Source organism: Fukomys damarensis, unplaced genomic scaffold (genome assembly GCF_012274545.1).
Source record: "Fukomys damarensis isolate Sample0158 unplaced genomic scaffold, DMR_v1.0_HiC HiC_scaffold_11, whole genome shotgun sequence".
Classification (NCBI taxonomy): Eukaryota; Metazoa; Chordata; class Mammalia; order Rodentia; family Bathyergidae; genus Fukomys; species Fukomys damarensis.
In genome coordinates, this window is record NW_022900923.1 from 739,513 (window position 1) to 760,022 (window position 20,510).

Genomic DNA, 20,510 nt, shown 5'->3' on the forward strand with positions numbered 1-20,510 from the left:
TTCTTATTTTATTTTTTTTTTTTTTTTTTTTGGTGGTACCAGGGATCGAACTTGGAACCTTGTGCTTGACAGGCAGGTGGCAGAACCACTGAGCTAAATCCCTGGCCCCTTTATTTAATTCTTTTTACCCTATTCTAGGCTTTTATCTTGGCCTACTTACTAACTAAGCTACTAAAGCAGGATAAATCAGGGAACCAAGTCCCAAAGCATGGTTTGGTTGATTGCCAAGTCATTGGTCTTGGAACAGTAAATTCTGCTAGATGCTTTGGTATCATTGCTGATAAATTACTTTGTTCTGATTACCCTTTGCACATGTTGTTTATCGCTTAAATATCATTCACATGAAGGATTGGGGGGGGCAGTCTGGTAACAGAACATACATGCTTTTATTCTAAAGTGAATTTTCTTTAATACCAAGTTTACCTCCTGAATTTATCACACAAGGGAAATGGCCTAGAGCTGGGATTGAAGCCTGTGGGTTCTGCCTTATAGTACCTTCTCACTTGTACCATGGGACTTCCCATAGACAGATACTTATTTAAAACCTGAAATTTAGTATGTATTTTCAAAAGGACACAGAAGCAACTGTCAGGTCTCTTTGCAGAATTTTAAAATGGAGCAGTTTGCCTAAACCATAATAATTCTCCCACAAACTTACTTTAGAAACATGCTTTTGTACTATTTATACTATACAGTTTCCTATAAGGTCCTTTTGAGTATAACTATTTACACCACTTTTTTTTTAATACTCAAGTAATGGGGGCGGGATCCCAGTACCCTGAGCAGCTAGGCATAAGGATCACAAGTTTGAGCCCAGGTGGGCAGCTTAGTGACTTAGTAAGATTCTGTCTCAAAAACAAGAAGGCCTGGGATGTAGCTCAGTGGGAAGGCCCTAGGTTCAGTTTCCAATACTGGGGGAAAAAAAGACTATGCTGGGGATTTGGCTCAGTGATTCCACCGCCTGCCTTGCAAGCAGAAGTTCTGAGTTTGATCCCTGGTGCCAAAAAAAGGAGGGGTGGTGGTATTTGTGTTGACCCAGCAGTTTCTGATGTACGTGTTATCGTTTATGGAGTTCTCCTGTCTAGCGAGCAGCAGAACGAGCACTCCAGGTGCTTCCCCTTGGTATTCATTGCCCTTTTGCACGTCCTCCTTCCATGTGAGGAGGGACACAGCTGCCTGGCAGAGGACTGGGCAGCAGCAGGAGAGTTCTTGGCCAGGTCTGGTCTCCGTATTCGAAGGATGCTTCCCCCTTTTTCACTGTCAGATCACATCCTCTGAAAAAGCCAGAACCAGCTTAGGGTCATGCTCACTTTGGATTCTCTAGAAATCCATGAACTTGAGCATTTGTCCTTTTCTGCAAATATAGTGAATAATAAAACATTTTGTGTTGTGGGATCTCAGAACCTTAACAAAATGACATATAATGTTAGGAATTCATAACATTTGAGTGATGATTTATGATAAACTCTGGAAGACATGTTGTTTTTGTTCAGTTAACATAGTATAAATATATTTTTAAGGTTTTTTGAGTTTTGAGTTACTAGTGAGAAGCTAGTACAGTGGTTAAGAGCAAGGTCTACAGCTAGAATGCCCTGTTCCCATCCCTTCCAGCCTAGTTACTTAAGCTTCCTGTGCCTGGGTGCCCTCTGTTATAGAAATAGAATACTGATAGTATATGATTACTTCATGTGGGATTGTCATGAACACGCGCAGCAAAGAAATTTATGATGAGAGCTTAGAATGGAGCCCGACGTACTATAAGAGCTGCCTTCATATAATCTTTGATAAGGATGTATTCTGTGGATAGCAATAGCTTGGACGCTTAGCCATTACTGTTACGTTGCGTGATTGTCAGGTTATATTAATAAATTGGGTCCACTGTTCTGGGTACATGTTAGTAAGAAATGGATAGCCAAAATGCAATATTTGCAATTATGTTCCCCAAAAAAGGGCTTGATACTTGCTCCTTTCTCTGGTGTCTTTAGGTATCTGATGTGTAGCCATGCAGAAGACCTGCGAGCAAAAGCAGAATGGGAAGGCAAAGGGACAGCTTCCCGATCAAAACTATTGGACAAACTTCAGAGTAAGAGTCTGATTTTTTTTGTGGTACTTGGGATTGAACCCAGGACCTTTGTACAGAGCTACAGACCTCCCTGCTTCTTCAAAATTGCTTTAATTTTGAGATGACATCCCACTGAGTTGCCAAGGCCGGCCTTGAACTTGGCGAGCCTTCTGCCTCCGCCTCCCAGAGTGCTGGTGTTACATATGTGCTCTACTGTACCCAGCCAAAAGTCTGAATTTTTGATGTTTATTTTCTCTTAGATTAAAAACATACTGGGTGAGTTGGACTTGTCTCTAGGTGTACTTCTGAATGGTTATAGAATGGGAGCGCTTAAACCAAAGACTTTCCAAGTCCGCCAATGTCAAAGCTTCCAGGATGTGAGAGGCATGGTCCCGGGGAAGTCCTTTCATTCATATTAGGAGGTGATGGCTCTTCCCAAGATTCACTTTGGAGCAGAAGTGCTATAGTAAAGAGCAAACAATATGTAAACCAAACTTTAAGCTACAAGTATTGGACAAATGTTGTTGATTTCAGTAGTAAGGCCCCGGTTTCCTTAGGTAAATTCCTTTATTCCCTTAGCATAACTTCCAAATTGTAATTAGGGCTTTGTTTTTGCCATGTCTTCCAGTGAAAGGTCTTTTCCTTTCTGCTTTAATTACTTCATAATTTTAATGTTGAAGTAGAAGTGGAAATTTTAAGACTCAGAAAGCTGTAAGATTAAGATACATATAAGGCATTGAAAGATTGGGATTGATTGCTATTAATAGCAAAACACCAGCTACTCTGAGTTTCCACAATGTCCTTGGCAGTAGGGGCCATTTGACTGGACTGGAACTGGACCTGTTACAGCATTTTGGTTTGTCCTTGTCGAGTGGAGAATTTTCTTACACTTGGCCTCCCACTGATGTGTAATCATCATTAGGTCTTTTTATCACCATCATCTGCTTTTTTAAATTTTATTTTTTGATTCCGGGGATCAAACTCAGGTCTTTGCGCTTGCAAAGTAGGTGGCAAAAATCATCTACCTTTTTTTAATCATTTTTTTGGTGGGTGGGGGTGCTTTTTGTTTGTTTTCCCAGAAAAATCTACCTGCAAAATAAAGCCCTTTCCCCAGGTGTATTCCCATCCTCACTGTAGCCTTTCACAGACAGATCCGCTAGACCTTGTCTGTTTAGGGGACACAGCATTATTGAGTTAGGGACAAATACAGCAGAAGATGAGCAAATGTCTTCAATAAAAGTTTACAGTTTATTATTGTTTTTATTTCTCTTTTTAAAAAATATCTCCCATTAAAGCCTATTTACCACCGTCAGTGATGCTTCCCCCACGGCGTTTACAGACTCTCCTGCGGCAGGCGGTGGAACTTCAAAGGGACCGGTGCCTATATCACAATACCAAACTCGATAACAACCTAGATTCTGTGTCTCTCCTTATAGATCATGTTTGTAGTAGGTAAGTGGAAACCTTCTTACGTTCTGAAATATACTCACATTTTACAGGTGCAATTGTGAACTTTATTAGAATGTTTTATTTTTTATAAAGTTTTGTCCTGTAGCTATGTAACAGTTTATGTCTGACTTAGCATTTGTCCATAAGTAAACCTAAAACTATTAAAATTAAAAATTACGAGAAATTTATGTATGTTTATAGAGTAGGTCATGGTTGGAACTGAAGCTAGAGAGCCAGTTTTTCTTTGTCAGTGGGTTTGGTTAGTCATTTTCTGTGTCTTGACAGTTGTGGCCCAGTCTACGGTATTTTCTGCCCATAAAGGTCATGGGAGGTAGTGCTTTTTTCTTAGTGAAAGTTTTGCTTTTTAATAGAAGAGGATCTCTAAACCAAAAAGGTTATAAATAACGCATTAACTTCCTGGTTTGCATTATAGCATTATACCTTACGTTTCAGGCTAATCTTTTGATGTTAGGAGCATTTAAGTAGAAAAATGTCCTCCTATTTTAATAAAAATCTCCAAAATTGAAGCAAAATAACAAAAAACAAATTTTGAGGCCTTTAGACTCCAGAAGGATACATTTGGGCTCTGGGGACCCAGCACAAAGTGGGCAAGCTGTAAAATGCGAGCTCTGCTGCTTTTGCCAAGGGCCTGGGGATCTAGTGGCTGGGCCAAACAGTATGAGGGCTCTGAATAGCCACAGAAATCAGTGGACCCATGCACCTGTGTGCAGAGAGTACCCCTTCGGTGCTGGAGATGGAACCCAGGGCTACCCAGATGCAAGCTGACTCTGAGCCTTGCCACTAAGCTCTACCATCTCCCAGCTCCATAGAACACATCTGCATATACTTTTGACCTCAGCCTCCCCAATTACAAAACAAATAATTATTTTAAAGCTATTGGTTTTAACTTAGTTGCAAATATCACTCATCTGAAACATTAGATTTTTAAGTGATGTATTGTATATCTTGTACAAAAATGATCAGTTACCCTCTTTGAATGTTTTTCTTGGACTTGTTTCAGAGTATTTTTAAAGTCTTTAAATTTAAAAGCAGTAAAAGATAATAAATCAAAAGGCTTTACAGTTTCATAGCTCCTTTAGGAGATTTGAGAACAATGCCTCCTAAGACAGTTGTGAACCTGTCTTTTTTTTTGGTTCATAAATTTATTGCTTTTGGGATACATTGAAAGGTGATGGTCAGAACTTTATGATTCAAGAGGTGTCAAGGTTAGGAGGTTGCTTCCTGTTTGGAAACTGAAATGTCAGAATATGATGTTTGTTAAACTTCAGTATCTGTACCTGTGAAACTAAATGGTGGCAAATGTTTAGTTTAACTCTGCTTCTGATCGGGGCCAGGTCCTGTAAGCCCATGTAAAAAGCACTGTCATTGTATGAGTTGACATAGGACCAACATGGTTGGTTGGTTTTAGTATGTTTGCCGCACATAACGGAAGCATTCCTATTTGAAGGTCTTCAGTGCAATCCTAAGTAAAAACAGCACTTTCCTGTTGCTCTTGCTTCAGAGCTGACTTGTTGAAGGCATTGCCCACTATGCAGTTGGCAGGATCTACATCCTTCCTTTCCCTTTTCTCTTCAGATCTCTATAGTCTCAGGCAGGGTGTGTGAGGCTAGTACAGCTGATGCTGCGGACGAACAGCCCATTGCTGGGTACTTCACAGCAATGTGGTAAGCGTCACTGAGAACATTCCAGACTCTCACTTGTACTCCCAGTCCCCCTGAGCATCCTCCTCTTTTGTAAATGTGTATTCCAGAATTGTGTTTCTTCCCTCGTCTTAATGCTTCTGTGGATGTAGTGACTCCTAGAAGTGGGCTAGAGTCACTCACTGTAATTTGGATTGAATACCTTTTAAATGCAGCACGTCTAAAGGAGAACTTCTGTCTCATACACATGCTGATTCTGCTTTTCCTCTGGAATTCTGTGAGGATCTACACTTCCCAAGCTGGAAAACTGGGAGTCAGCTTCAACTGTTCACTCTTGAGTTAGAAGTAAAGACAGTGAGGGGCTGAATGAGTCACTGTGTCAGGATACACAGTCTTGAGAGTGCTAGAACCTGAATTTCATTTAATTCTTAGTACTTGGCTAGAGGCCTTTAAAAGAAGGGTCAGTTGTTTTTTTTTTTTTTTTAATCTGTCCTCTCATCTGGGAACTAGATTTTAGCATTGGAAGTAGAAAACTACAGTATTTTCTGATATTAAATCTTAGCATTGAAATCTAACTCCTAGCTTTTTTTTACAAGGCTCAAGAATCTTCTTCCTTCAGCCTCCCCAAAGTGTCAATATTGGCCTTTAAGTAAATTTTTTTTATAAAACAAATTTGTGGTACAAGATGAGTATCCCTTATCTAAAATGCTTGAGACTGGAATGTTTGGGATTTGGAATATTTGAATATACATAATGGACCACCCTGAGAATGTGACTTGAAACACAAAATCTGCTTGTGTTTCACATTCACCTTATATGCATCACCTGAACATGACATTCCCAGCACACCTGCATTTTGCATGTTTGGAATCTTCCCCTTATGGTGTTTTATTGGTCCTCAAAAAGTCCACATTTTGGAGTATTTCAGATTTCTGGATTAGATGCTTAAATTGTATAGATTTGTGGTGTTGAGACTACTGCATGTGGTCATTTAAATTTTAAGTGTACAAATTTAAGTCAAGTCAGTCAAGTTTGATGTTACAGACGATGTTTCAGGTTGGTTGTTGGCCACATATGAGTAGGGCTGCCACATTGGACAGCAGCGGATGTGGCATTTCCACTGTTACAGGAAGTCCTGTTGGGTATTGCTGATGGGAGAGATTGGAGAAGGCTAGAATGGTTTTTAAAAATGAATATTAATAAGAATGCTCATGTATACAATAGATTTAATTATAAATCATAGAATTTTTTGCCCTTTGTTTATAAATAGCTTCCATTCATGAGCACTATTCAGACTCAGTCTACATGCTTTACCATTACTGCATCTTCCTCATCCTGTATAAGGAACCCTGTAGGACACAATCATTATCTTTAGTTCATAGTTGAGAAATGGAGAGATTAAATAAATATCCCAGAATCACAGGTGCGAAGTGGCTGAGCTACAATTTGAACCTAAGTGTGTCACACTGCTTTTCTTGTTCTACAGGCTGTTTGCTTCTTAATAGCAGTTACCACAGTCTTACATGCATTTCTCTTGTGCACTCCCAGAAGTACTGATAACATACGAGGATCTGTTGAGTTCAGGGATTTTAAATGCTGTTCTAATTCTTATAAGAATTCAGCATTCTTGGGTGGTTGTCAGTCTTCTTTTCCAGATGAGGGAAGTGGAGTTCAAAGGTAGTTGTTAAATGGTTTGCCAGAGACATTAATGCTTATGTCTAAGAAAGGACCCAAACTCTTTGTCAGGGAGCAATGCCTGTTCTTTGTGTTGTACAAAGTTGCTTTTCCATCTAATAAGAGTTTAACTAAATTTTATGTAATTGAAGATGTTGCATTATTCCTTATTCTTTCTAAAACAGCCAGCTAGTGCCATGCAGCTTACAGCAATAAATGTGATCCTTGATTTTTATTTGTATGAATTGACTTAATTGAACCAAGTAATCTTCAAAAGGTGGAAAATGAGTAAATTTTAACTTGAAGCAGATTTTAGATTTATTGACTTCCTTCCACTAAGGTTGACTTGATTAAAAAAGTATCTCATGTTACAGTATTTTATTTTTCAGCCTACCGATATAAGCTTGATTGTTAATATTTATAAATGCATTCATATTCTATTTTTAAAGTTTGTGATGACATAACCACAGAAATTTTAACAGTTGTTAAACCTTTTTCATTATTAGGCTAATCCATTTTAGAAGAATAATTATGTGTGGGTTTCTTTGTTTTAGGAGGCAGTTCCCCTGTTACACTCAGCAGATACTCACGGAGCATTGTAATGAAGTGTGGTTCTGTAAATTCTCTAATGATGGCACTAAACTAGCAACAGGTTCAAAAGACACAACAGTTATCATATGGCAAGTTGATCCGGTATGTACTCCAGTACGTGTCTTTCAGTTGCACAGGGGAGTGGATTGTGAACCTCTCTCATGGGGAGTCTGTATCTATAGTACATGTGAATCCTTGGCAAATGCAGTTTTGGTCAATGTTTGTCATTTCTTCCTATGTTGTTTAGATAATATAGGTAGATTGATTTTGAAATTTCTAAGTGTGACGTACCAGTGTCATGCCAAGTCTGTGTGTGCATTAAGTAGTGTGTAACTATTATGGCCTGTTTTTATACAAGAGAACAGGTAGAAGTTACATGTCTAGCCTTTCACAGCTGATAAATGGCAGAATTTGACATAAGGAATATTTTGACTAGAAAACCACTGTGATTAGCTTCTCTACCAATTTGTATTTTTGTTAATACTTAATTTATAGGCTCTGTGCCCATTCTGTCCCAGGTTAACAAAGGCTTGTTACACTGCCCTCTGAAGCCCTTTGTTGCCCTGCATAGCTTGAGTCTTCTTGTGTAGACCCTGCCCCCTTTTCCCAGTGACATAAAAATTACTGCATTCTGGATTTTAAATGCTAAGTATTTTAGAATCACACTTATCTTTATTTATAGCCAGTGACTACAGATTTGTAGAAGTAACTTTTTTATTTTTTTCAACCAATTCAGCATTTATGGGGTAATCAAAGAAGCACAGGACTCCCGATACATTAAGAAGCTACACTTGGCTTAGAAGTCATTCATCTAAAATCATGAAATAAATGAACTTGTTTAAAGTTCAGATTAGACTATTATATTAGTCCAAGATAACATTTTGGGCTTCTGTGTTGAAAAGAATAGAGAAAAGGAAATGTTTTTAAAAAGAAAGAATCCAGTTTGATAGCATACATCAGTTCCTGCATACCTGTGTGCTGTGGAGGATGAAAGGAAACACGATCTCCTCTTCACTGATCAGCAAGGCTTGTGTACTTGTTGTGCCATATACTCTTGGCAGTTTGGCAAACCTAATTTTAAATGCATAAACTAGAACAGCAAGCCCAGATATACATTAGATGTTAATTACATCGGAAGCCCAGTTATATTTAGGTAATTATCAACATAGTACAAAAAGGTGTCATAGTACTCCTGTATTAACACATTAAATTATCAATTCTAATAGCAAATGTAGAATCACAGTTTTTTTTAGTAGTGAGCATATATGTAATTCAAGATAATAGTATTAGTAACAGCTCTAGTAGGTTATGAAAATAACTTGAGATTTCTGTTAAAAGTTACATAATTCTAAAAACCAAGATGGCTTATGTAAAGGTGCAAATTTCTAATGATGAATGCCGTTGTATACTTTAAATGTACCAATAAATTAATTTTTTTAAAGTTACATACTTCTAGTTACTGTCCTCCTACCTAATGTAGTATAATAGTACCCACCCAGTACTACTTTAATTGCCTATATTCAGGATTGAAAGAAAGACCAAATTTTAGATGGTGGTTAAGGAAAATAGAGATATAAATTTTTCTTATTTAAATGCAAGGACCCCTCATTCTATCCCTCGACCCCTTCTTGTGAATTCCAGGTTAAGAACCCCTGTGAAAGGATTGTACAGGTTAGAAAGGGAAATGAAGTGTAGTAAAGTGAGCATTACCGTCTGTGTGTGTGTTTACATATGTATATACACGCACATGTTTTGGAAGCACAAGGAGCCTCACAGGTGAGAATGCTGCATTCCAGCAGTTCTGTGTGTCACGTGAATGGAGGCATCTGGGAAGAAAGGAAGCATCTTCTGTCCCCATCCCCTCAAAACAAGCTAGAGTTGATAATGATGAAGAGTAGGAAAGAAGACTAATGGGATCAGATCATGGCCTTTGAATCCTAAAAGGGTTCTGTTTTCATTCCTTTACATGAGGTCTAAAGGAATATGACAGTATCAGAAGTATGCTCTACTAAGTTTTTTTCTCATAGCTATAAGAGCCCCCTGCACAGCCAGTATGCAGTGTGTGCTTGTGTCAGGATTTTTGCCACAGGCAGCCCAAGCACATGATGCACTATAGTTGCAGGGTCGGTGCTATGGCAGCTCAGAGAGGAGAGCCTGTGGGATCAGAAAGCCAAGGGAAGTAAGAAAAGCAGATCCTAGGTGCAGAACTGGCAACAGATATTTAGGTGGAACTAGTTAGGAGTGCTCCTGAGATTTTAGAAATGGCTTGGCATTTGGGCAGTTTGTGGCAAGAGTCTTTAGTAGACGGAGAGATATGGTTAATAAAGCAGCGCTTAGAAGCAGGGAGAGCTTTGCTGGAGTTGAGGACATTTTATGTCAGTGTTTCCCAGGGTGTTTTTGTCAGTATAATGGTTATGTAAATGTATCGTGTTAAGTGTGAAAGTGTTTTAAGCTATAATATCTTGGGAAAAACAGAGTTGATGCTTATATTCTAGTCTGAATAGAGGTGATTTTAGACACTGTAGTTTTCAGATAGCTGCAGAACACCAGGTCCTCACACAGGCTAACTCTTCTGCTGTGGTGGTACTTTTGTTATGTGGAATACTGTTGGAAAATTCGTGCCCTTTTCAATATGCATTTTGTGTTTGGACTATATTTTTTACTAGTTAGATAAAAGAAACTTAAGGTTAAAGCTGTTGTTAGTCTAACGCCCTGTTTCCTTTAACCATTTTTCCCTTTGTCCAAAAAATGAATTTTACCCATTCCCCCCAAAATCTGAGCAAGTCATGTGAACTCCCATGGTTGCACATGCCTTTAATCCCAGCACTTGGGAGGCTGAGGCAGGAGGATCCCTGTGAATTTGAGACCAGCCTGGGCTACATAGTTCTAGGGCAGCCTGAACTACAGTGTGAGATCCTGTCTCAAAACAACAACAAAAAAGCACTATAGTATTAAAACGTTATTTTACAGGATTGTATTTTGTTTTTAAGGTGCATGAAACAGTTTTTGAGTTAAATGTAAAGGAATCTGTTACCAGTTTAAAAGCATATCTCATAGGCCAGTGGTGGTGAACCTCTTAGAACTTTTCTGATAACGGACTCGGCTGTGACGTGAGTGCCATAGTTCGTCACCACTGACCTAGACCATCACTGTGCCTGAAGGTTCGTTCCTGGAAGATGTTAAGCTGGTCAGAAAATGGGACTCGTTTGGTAAATTATACACATTCCATTGACTGAATACTACTGATGTAAATATCCTATACCTATTACCACCCTTCCAAAGATGAATCAAATTGTTGCCTTGTCACTTTTATCAGAACAGTTGAGATTTGGACTAAAGAATTGGATGAATGGTAGGTAAGCTTAGAGAGAACATAGTAGACACTGCCTACTTCTCAGGGGCATTGCTTGGGTTGGGGACCCAGACTGACTGAGCATCAGCTGTCACTGCTGGAATTCCTCCCTCACCCAGGCTTAAGCCTAGGCTCAGCAAGCGCTCAGGCTAAAGTCTGCGATTTCTCTTACTATGTCTCATGGTTTCTTACTTCCTCTGCCTATCCGCTGCCATACATATCCCCTGCACCAGAAATGAGCAGCTTGTCTTTGAACATTTTTTGTTTTTATGTTGTATTGTTTTTGCCGTGCTGGGATTGAACCTGGGCCCTCACATATGCTATCCAAACACTGCCACTGCCCTGTTGCTGTGTTTATCGGAAGTGTCTCTTCATTTGGTGTTTTGCATCCTGACCATCCTAGTAGAAGCCTCAATGTTAGGAGCACTAATTGTTGGCTCCTTACATGTTTCTTGATCTGGTCTCTTGAGATTGCTGCCACATTGTTGTCCTAGTCCTCTCCTTAAAGCCAAATACCAGATTATATATTCCTAGCACGATGTTTTTTAAGTGGCTTTTCACCTCCTGGATAAATTGAGCCTCTCCGCCTCAGATAAGCACATCCAACCCTGTTACTTGCCATTCACAGTCGAAGGTCATGACTCAACCTGCAGAGATTGGCAGTACGGGCCTTGAGTCAGGCAGTTGTGATGCAGATCCCCAATGTGCCCTAACCAGAGGCAGATTTCTAACCTATCCAAGCCCTGCTTCCCTCCCTGTAACACGAGTGAGGTGACAGCACTCACCTCCTATACTTGTGAGAATTAAATGAAGTATTGTGTGAGTGTGGTAGCTTTGCAGGTGGGGATGGGATGTGATGTGGTCCCTTGGGAAGTAGTTTGGCAGTTCTTTAATATGTTGACACAGCTGGGTGTGGTGCCACACACCTCGAATCCCAGCACATGGGAGGCTGAGACAGGATTGCCATGAGTTCAAGACCAGTGTAAGACTGTTTCAAAAAAAATGTTGAACATAGAGTTAGTATATGACCCAGGAATTCTACTCCTGTGTATTTATCCAAGATAAATAAAACAGTGTCTCCACACAGAAATACATAATCATAGCCACATGGTTTAGAGTAGTCAAAGAGTAGAGATCAGATTGTTCATCAACTGATAAATGGGTAAACAAAGTATACCTGTAAAATAGTATTCTACAAGGATGAACACTGAAAACCTTATACTTATGAAAGAAGCGAGTTAGAAGAGTCTATACAGATACACACAGACCCCACGGTTAGGTTTGTATGACATGTCCAGAACGGGCACATCCATAGGAACAAAGTAGTGGCTGCCAGGAGTTTCAAGTGAGTGACTACTGCTGGGTGTGGGACTTTTGGAAGAAAGAATGATTCTAAAAAGTTGGAAAAACAGATGTGGTGCTAACACAAGTATAAATGTACTAAAACCACTAAGTTGGAAGGCAACTATGCTCACCACTATACCACCAACACTGCAGTAAAACCACTAAGTTGTACACTGTCTAGAAGGCTGAATTTTATGTTATTACGTCTCAGTGAAGCTGTTAAAAAATAAGAAGTAGTTCTTGTTACACCTTTCTGCTTTCTGTTCTCTTGGAAGTCTCCTCTGGGCAAGTTCTGGGTCATCTTTACATGTCCATCTAGCACACAGTGACTTCAGGGTGGTAGATACTTAGCAGATAAGAAACTGAGTGAATATGAAGCAAGCTGAGGTTTAGTCAGGGAAAATGGGTGTGAAAACCTCTGGATTATTTTATTCAAAGCATATCTTTTTAGCTCTATACATTCTTGTGCCAGAAAACAATGATTTTTAGGGGATAGGCACTAACTGAGTTGTCTGTTTTCCCTTCTAGGATACACACCTGCTTAAACTGCTTAAAACATTAGAAGGACATGCTTATGGTGTTTCTTACATTGCATGGAGTCCGGATGACAACTATCTCGTTGCTTGTGGCCCAGATGACTGCTCGGAACTTTGGCTTTGGAATGTACAAGTGAGCGGGTTCCATCCACCCTTGGTTGATGTAGCTTTTCAGTAGGCAGAGTCATAATGTACTTACTCGAACTGTTCCTGGTGTGAATGCAGCAGAATCGCTTAGCCTGAGTCACTGTATTACATTTTTTTGTAAAAGGAAGTTCTTCAGGTGGAAGCCTAGTGTCCAGATTTATGAGTGATGAGTGTTTTTCAGGGTGTTTTGTCCTGGGAAATCTGCAGTTTCCCATGTGCCTTCGAGAAGATTTTGTGGTGGCTTCATACATAGTTCCATAGTTGTGTCAGCATTGTATCAGAATTTCTAATCAAATGGCAGTTGAACCATCTTCTTACCTGCATTTTATATTCTGAGCTACTTGTGAGGCAAAATGGTGTTTTTAGTACTCATTTTTAGTGAGAGTTCAGTTATTATTTCTAAAACTTGAACTTTATCGGGTCCCATTTTAGAAGAACTCCGCATTGGGCTTACTCAGTTATTTACCGGCTTTAGAATCCCTGCAGTTAACAATTTTTTTTGAAAAATTAAACTTCTTTAAGATGCTTGGCTAGCTGATGGTTTTTTGCTTTTTTACCTCCTTGTGAAAGGAGTGCTAAGTGTTTGCCTCTGAGTATATAATTCAATGAGATAGAATTTAGAGTCCAGGGACTTGTAAGTCAAGAGTAAAGCCAGCTGTGATAGCACATACCTGTAATCCCAGTGATCTGGGAAGGTGAGGCAGGAGGCAGAAGTTTGAGAAGAAGTTTGAGCTCAGTGTACAATTTAGTAAAACCCTTCTCAAAGATTAAAGGAAAGGAAAAAATGGGGGGCTGTGGGAGCAGTTCAGTGTGGATGAAGTTGAATCCCTTGTACTTTAAAAAAAAAAACACGAAAATGACTCAAGGGTGCTATAGAAAATAATAAGATGACATAATTCTAATTCAGCAGTTACAACTACATTTCCTTACTGCTCAGTCAACCGATTCTGTTTCAACCCCAGCTTGCTCCCCACCTCCCCTACTGGTTGAACTCAGGACCTTGTGCTTGCCAGGTAGGCACAGTGCCACTGAGCTACATCCCTGACCCTCAGCCCCAGCTTTCTATTGAGAATTTTCATAAATCAAGAAAAGTTGAAAGTGTATGCCTACCATAGATTTGAAAGTTACTAATATTTTATAATATTTTATATACATATGTATATATAGAAACATACAAACATGTACTTATTTACGTACATCCATATCCAAAATGTTTGAAATTAAATTAGATGTATTCTACCTCTAAATATGCTAATCATGTACCTTCTTTGAAAGACATTGTCCTACATAACTGAAGAATATATCTAGGAACATTATAATTCTCTAATATTCATTTCATAATCACAATTTCCAGTTATTCCCAAAATATCTTTTATGCCATGTTTATCGGGCCACCATTTAAGTGTTTTATTTGTGATTTGGTAGAGAGGTAGCAAACTACAGAATAGAATAAAGGGCTTTTTTTCAGTAAAATAGAGCTGGAAGTAATTGTGACCTAAAAGACAAAATAAATTGTTTTTCCTCTTGAACAGGAGAAAATATGTAGTCTCAGTCCTATAAAAGAAATAATTTGTCACACTTCTGTAGTCTTTCTGTTGGTCTTGAATTTCTGGACAATTAAACTATGTTGTGGAGTAACTTTTACAGTGTAGCACTTTAGATTTGTTTTGAAAAGGTAGTCTTTTAAAAATCAGTTTTCAAATTATTCCTTTGTGGTTTTTGATAGTTTCCAGTAATCTAATAGCTTTATTGTGCATGCAGCCATTTATACCTTCAGAACGTGCGTGAGTAGGAAACGCCAAGGATTTATTTAGCAGTTACTTGCATATTTGTGCTTCTAAATCTTTAACTGTCTTATATGCCAAATGACAGGTGAATAGTTCAAAGTTTGTGGAAATATCTAGATTGCTGAACTTTTTTTTTAGTGAAAAGGGGACATCTGATTTTCTGCTTTGTGACCTCTGCACCTTTATTGCTTCACTCCAGTTCCTAATCATGCCCTTTGTTTTCACTCTTATTTTTAATTTCAATTACCCATTTCTCACAGGAAAATTATGCCCATGTACTTTTTATTATACCAAGGGCAGCTATTATCTCTCAGATCCTGTATCTAATCACTGAGCAAAATGGAACCAAGACTAGATTAAATGGTATGTGCCTGCCTTCTAAACTGAGTAACTTAGAAAATGTTACAGGAGGATTTCTAAGGGTTATAACTGCTAATTTTCACTTGTCTGGAAATAATGTAGAATGGCTATGCTTTCTTTTCCTACTTTTATCTAAAAAAAAAAAAAAAAGGTTACATATTAGAAAAGTAATATTAATTTCTGTTTTTGCATCTCGCCCACTATATTGTGAGCATTTGGAATGTGAAATTTAGTGTAGAGTGCCCTTGATGTCATTTAAGAGCATAGTTGACCATGTTCTTAAGAAATTGCTGGCCACAGGTTTAGAGTAAAATTTATAAAGAACTTTAGACTGAGAAAGGTAACTCAGGATTGGGTATGTAGCGTTTAGGCTTGTCATTATCTTGGGAAAAATTACATGTTTTACTTGATGAATGTAATTGGCTCCACATGAAGAGTATATTGACATTTATCTCATTATCTGCTCTGAGTCATCTGTGGCAGGCATTGTTCAGCTTCTGGCTTTTCCTTCAAGTCTTTAATTCTCTTCTGAATGTTGTCCTCTTTTTTTTTTTTTTTTTTCCCTTTTTGGGAAGGGGATCGAACTCGGGACCTTGTGCTTCTTGCCAGGGAGGCACAGGGCCACTGAGCTAAACCCCCACCTGCCCCCCCCCCCTTTTTTTTTTTTTTTTTTTTTCCCTTTTTGGTAAGGGGATCGAACTCGGGACCTTGTGCTTCTTGCCAGGCAGGCACAGTGCCACTGAGCTAAATCCCCACATGCCGCCCCCCACTTTTTTTTTTTTGTCTCTTTGCAAGGCCAGTTAAAACAGTTCATTTCTCTAATTACAATTACCAAACTAACCAGATATCCAAAATCATTCTCTTTCCATGCTTTTTTTTATTTTTTTAAACATACTGTTTCTCTTTCTTTACATATTCCCTCTAGGGGTATATCTTCAAGGTCTTATCCATAGTTTTATTTCCTTGTAGACGGGAGAACTACGGACGAAAATGAGCCAGTCTCATGAAGACAGTTTAACAAGTGTGGCTTGGAATCCCGACGGGAAACGCTTTGTGACAGGCGGTCAGCGTGGACAATTCTATCAGTGTGTGAGTGTGCAAGCCCCTTCCCAGTGTTCACTTGATTAAATGAAAGTTTAAGGCCAGGGATTTAGCTCAGTGGTTCCGCTGCCTGCCTCGCAAGTGAAAATTCTGGATTTTGGTCCCCGGCACCCCCCAAAAAAAGGAAAATTTAGGGGTTTTTTTTGTTGTTGTTGTTTCAATAAATGAATTGGCAAGTATCTTCTATAAAGCACATTATGTACACCAGGTGTGATAGATCATGCCTATAGTTCCAACCCTGGGAAGGCTGAGGCGGGAAGAATCACTATGAGTTTGAGGCCAAGCTGGGCAGCACAGTGAATTCAAGGCCAGCCTGAACTACTAGCGAGATCCTATCTCAAAAAACAAAACAAAAACTACTATCTGAATAGCTACTTTGGCATCCTATTAACGCTATCCACTAGAATGTTTTTCATTCATGCTTCTATTTAACCATTTCAAATGTTCATATAAGACACATTTTAGGTTAGAAAAAATTATTTTTGTAAACATTTTTGTTACTATGAAACAAGTTACTAATTTATGAGAATGTAAAAATTTAGTGTTAATTTTCTTTGAGGTTTTTAAGCCATTTGAGTTCTTGTGACAACAATCAATGCTGGGTTTCCTAAGTCAACTGTTTTAAATATTGAGGAATAAAAGTGGTGGCCATAGCCAGCCAAAAGACTGGGGTGTGGCTCAGTGCTAGAGCCCCCAGTACCACCAAAAGGGGGTCATGAAGAGCCGGGGATTTAGCTCAGTGGAGCTCTGCCTGCCTCACAAGCACAAGGTTGTGAGTTCAGTCCCCAGTACCAAAAGAAAAAAAGACACGTAGAAAATCCTGTGACCAGATTGATCGTGATACAAATGCAGTGCCTTTACTCTTGCCTGGATCCTGTGTCTCAAGTCTCTGCCTGACGCGATTCCACTAGGTGCTTCCAGTTTTATTTTTTTTAAGACTTAAACAAGGTGATAAATCATTTACTGTAATTATAAAGATTGTCTTATGTAACCATTATAAGTTATCAGTTCCTTTTATTAAGCCAGCTTGGGACTAGTGAAATTTAGTATTGTATTATCTCAGCGTGTTTATAAACCATGTCTAGGCACAGGACAGCCGAGTAAGTTCCTCTTGACTCTGCTTCCTCGTAGAGCGCTTAAACCTTCAGGATGCAGAATTTGGTAATTCTCATTGATCTGTGAAATGGGAATTCCAATGCCTCTCAGAGCTTTGAACATTGAAAGTTTTGAAAACTGTCTGAAGGGTCTTCAAGTTCTAGATAAAGCTATGTCTTAGTACCCATCCTCCTCATCACAGCTTCTGAATGTTATGGAACAGATCCTAGTTCAGTCACCCTGGGCATCTGACAATTGGTTCCAGAACCTCCTCAGATACAAGAACATGCAGCTCTAGTCCTCTGTGAAATGGCACTATATTTGCATAAAATCTCTACACCCTCTGACATACTGTATGTAAATCATCTGTAGAATATTGGCACGACCCAAAATAATGTAGATGCTGTATATATAGATTATGCTACATTGTTTAAGGGGTAATGTTCAGGTATGATCCATACACTTGTCGTTTCTGTTCTTTAAATATTCTCCTCTCTGTTTGGTTAAACCATGGGTGCTGAGCCCATGGATTAGAAGGGCTAAGTATGGTGAATTTTGAGGGGATGTTTAAATTATTTTCAGTTAAAATTGAGACTTTATGTGAACTTGGATTTTTTTTTTTTTTTTTTGCTTATTTTTTATTTATGTATGGTGGGGTATTGAAGGGAGATAGATTTACAGAAGGTCTTCCTAACTCCCTTTAGATATCAATTACAAACTCTGACCCATATTCAAATTCCATGGTTAAAAACACTTCTAAAACAAGTAGGTTTAGATCAGTCTCGGAAAGAAACAAACCCATTTCTAAAAGCTACTGGCCAGAGAGTCAGTCAGTCTGGCCCTGCTCAGTAAAGGCTCACAGTGGTTCTCTGCGCTCAGGACTTGGATGGGAACCTCCTGGACTCCTGGGAAGGAGTGCGTGTGCAGTGCCTGTGGTGTCTGAGTGACGGGAAGACGGTCCTGGCGTCGGACACGCACCAGCGGATTCGGGGGTACAACTTCGAGGACCTTACAGATAGGAACATGTAACTACCCTGCGCTTCCACTCAGCAACAGTTATATTAGAATGTGTGTGTGGTAGGGCTTTTTCAGAAGAGCAGGGGTGGTTATGTTTTTATGTTTTGGTTTTGATTGCCTGGTAATATTGGTTGATGACCAGGTGGGATTTAATCATTAACTCAGATTCTTAATCGCACGATAGTGTATAATGATTGCAGGCAAAGTTGTACTTATGCTGGAACATTTTATATCTTGGTAATTTTACTGTTCTGAATCCTAATTTATTGCTTCTGACAAATTATTTTCTGCTTACAGAGTACAAGAAGATCATCCTATTATGTCTTTTACCATTTCAAAAAATGGCCGATTAGCTTTGTTAAATGTAGCAACTCAGGTATGTTTATTAAAGTTTTCAGAAAAATTCATTGTAATACAAATTTTAATTACAATTTCAAGTATATATAGAAACAGTTGTACTTAATAAACCTTATTGTATGTATTTTATCCTTAATTGTGTAGAATTAGCCACTTACTAGAATAATAGTGTTTTGCATAAATAAAAAATGAAATTGTTTCATCCGGCAAAAATTACTTGTAAAAGTTGTTTGGGGATAGAATAATACTTGTATTCTCTTTTACCTACAGGGAGTTCATTTATGGGACTTGCAAGATAGAGTTTTAGTAAGAAAGTATCAAGGTGTTACACAAGGGTTTTATACAATTCATTCATGTTTTGGAGGCCATAATGAAGACTTCATCGCAAGTGGAAGTGAAGGTGAGTTTGTCTGTACCAGTCAGTTCTCATAGAATGATGAACTTAAGTTCTGTAGTTCTAAACTTCTGAAGGTGGTCATATCTCCAGGCAAACTGGTGTTACTAAAAATTTTGAGTTATTTGTCCACTACACTATTAACTGCCTGATTTGAGCATTCCTTTTTGTCACAAATGAGTAGTGGTTATAAGTCGGTCTTTTTTGACCTTTCTAATCATGTCATGATCTTCCAGACTCTTCATGGATTTCTGACTTTTTTTTTTTTTTTTTTGAGGCAGGGTCTCATTGTGTAGTCTAGGCCATCCTTGCACTTGCTGTGTAGCTCAGGCTAGCCTTGAGCTCGAAATCCTCTGGCCTCAGCCTCCAGAGTTCTGGGACTACAGGGGTGGGCCACCACACCTGACTTCTAATTGATTTTTTTCAGTGTTTTGAATGCATTATGCCTTCTACTTATATTTTAGTTCTTCCTATTCTAAGACCTTTTCCCACTCTGCTGTATTCAGTCCTGCTTCTAGTGAATTCTTTTCCCTTTTAATTGTGCCCCAGAGTCCTCTGTAGTTCTAAAAACATGTATCCTAGAGGTGCTTTAAAAATAGGAATGGCACTGAGCGTGGTGCACACACCTGTAATCCCAACAGTCCAGGAGGCTGAGGCAGAAGGATCACTGTAAGTTTGAGACCAGCCTAGGCTACATAGTTGCAGGTCAGTCTCAACTACCTACTGAGACCCTGTCTCAATAAATAAATGAATGAATGAATGAATAAATAAATAAATAAGTAGAATGGCTACCATTATTATTGGTGGCACCAAACATTTTGTTAATGCCCAAACTAAGATCTGTACCTGATGAATACTGTAATTAAACCGTATTGTATTCTGTTTAAGGCTAAAAATTAGACAACTGAACTGATGGTAGGTTTCCCATCATGAATATATCATCTCCCAAAATGACCACAGTAACCCATTTGCCATTTTTTGCAAGCAGTATATTTCAGCGAGCCACCAAGTCTCTAAATATGTGCATCCCAGTATAAAAGAGCAGTTGGGGGGTGGGCAGGGATTTAGCTCAGTGGTGCCATACCTGCCTGGCAAGCACAAGGTCCTGAGTTCACTACCCAGTACCAACAATAAAAAGCAGTTGGGAACCTCTTCCACAGAAAAGTTGTACTGTTTGGGCTTTGTCATGGTGTTAGTAATATTTAGAAAAACTACACCTATTTTTTTTTTCTTGGATAAATAGTGGATTTCTCCAGCTATTACAACAGAGAACTAAATCATAATGCCTGTCATTTTGACCCATTTTTATTGTGCTACCTCTTCAGATATTTTCCCTACATGTGTGTGCACAAAAGTATTTTCCTCCTTATGTGACATATTTCAATTGCCTATATCTTTCTCCTTGGCAGACTTCTTTGATTCAAGAGGAAAAACACTAATGTGCCTTTTTTTGCCCAATTTCATTTTATGCGAGAAAAATTTTCAAAAACAATGAACAAATTCCTTTTAAGAGAGATGTACTCAGGCCTTCAAATTGTGCCTTTTTCACTTCCTTTGCAAAAAAAAAAAAAAAAAAAAAAAAA

At 38.7% G+C, this 20,510-nt stretch overlaps 1 protein-coding gene and 1 long non-coding RNA gene across 3 annotated transcripts in view; one reads left to right on the forward strand and one right to left on the reverse strand.

Annotated features, from left to right (window-relative positions):
* Wdr26 (WD repeat domain 26) overlaps positions 1-20,510 on the forward strand; it is a 34,384-nt gene that overhangs the window by 7,279 nt on the left and 6,595 nt on the right. For both annotated transcript variants that reach the window (XM_010642442.3, XM_010642444.3), the window contains exons 4-11: positions 1,986-2,083; positions 3,358-3,514; positions 7,401-7,539; positions 12,662-12,802; positions 15,933-16,052; positions 18,039-18,184; positions 18,474-18,552; positions 18,804-18,933. In XM_010642442.3, coding sequence (XP_010640744.1) covers positions 1,986-2,083; positions 3,358-3,514; positions 7,401-7,539; positions 12,662-12,802; positions 15,933-16,052; positions 18,039-18,184; positions 18,474-18,552; positions 18,804-18,933 — 1,010 coding nt within the window. The remainder of the gene's footprint in view (positions 1-1,985; positions 2,084-3,357; positions 3,515-7,400; positions 7,540-12,661; positions 12,803-15,932; positions 16,053-18,038; positions 18,185-18,473; positions 18,553-18,803; positions 18,934-20,510) is intronic.
* LOC117285521 lies at positions 2,447-11,642 on the reverse strand. The gene is made up of 3 exons (XR_004516567.1): positions 11,575-11,642; positions 8,409-8,527; positions 2,447-2,523 (listed from the first exon to the last, which is right to left on the reverse strand). It is a non-coding gene; the product is annotated as an uncharacterized LOC117285521 (long non-coding RNA).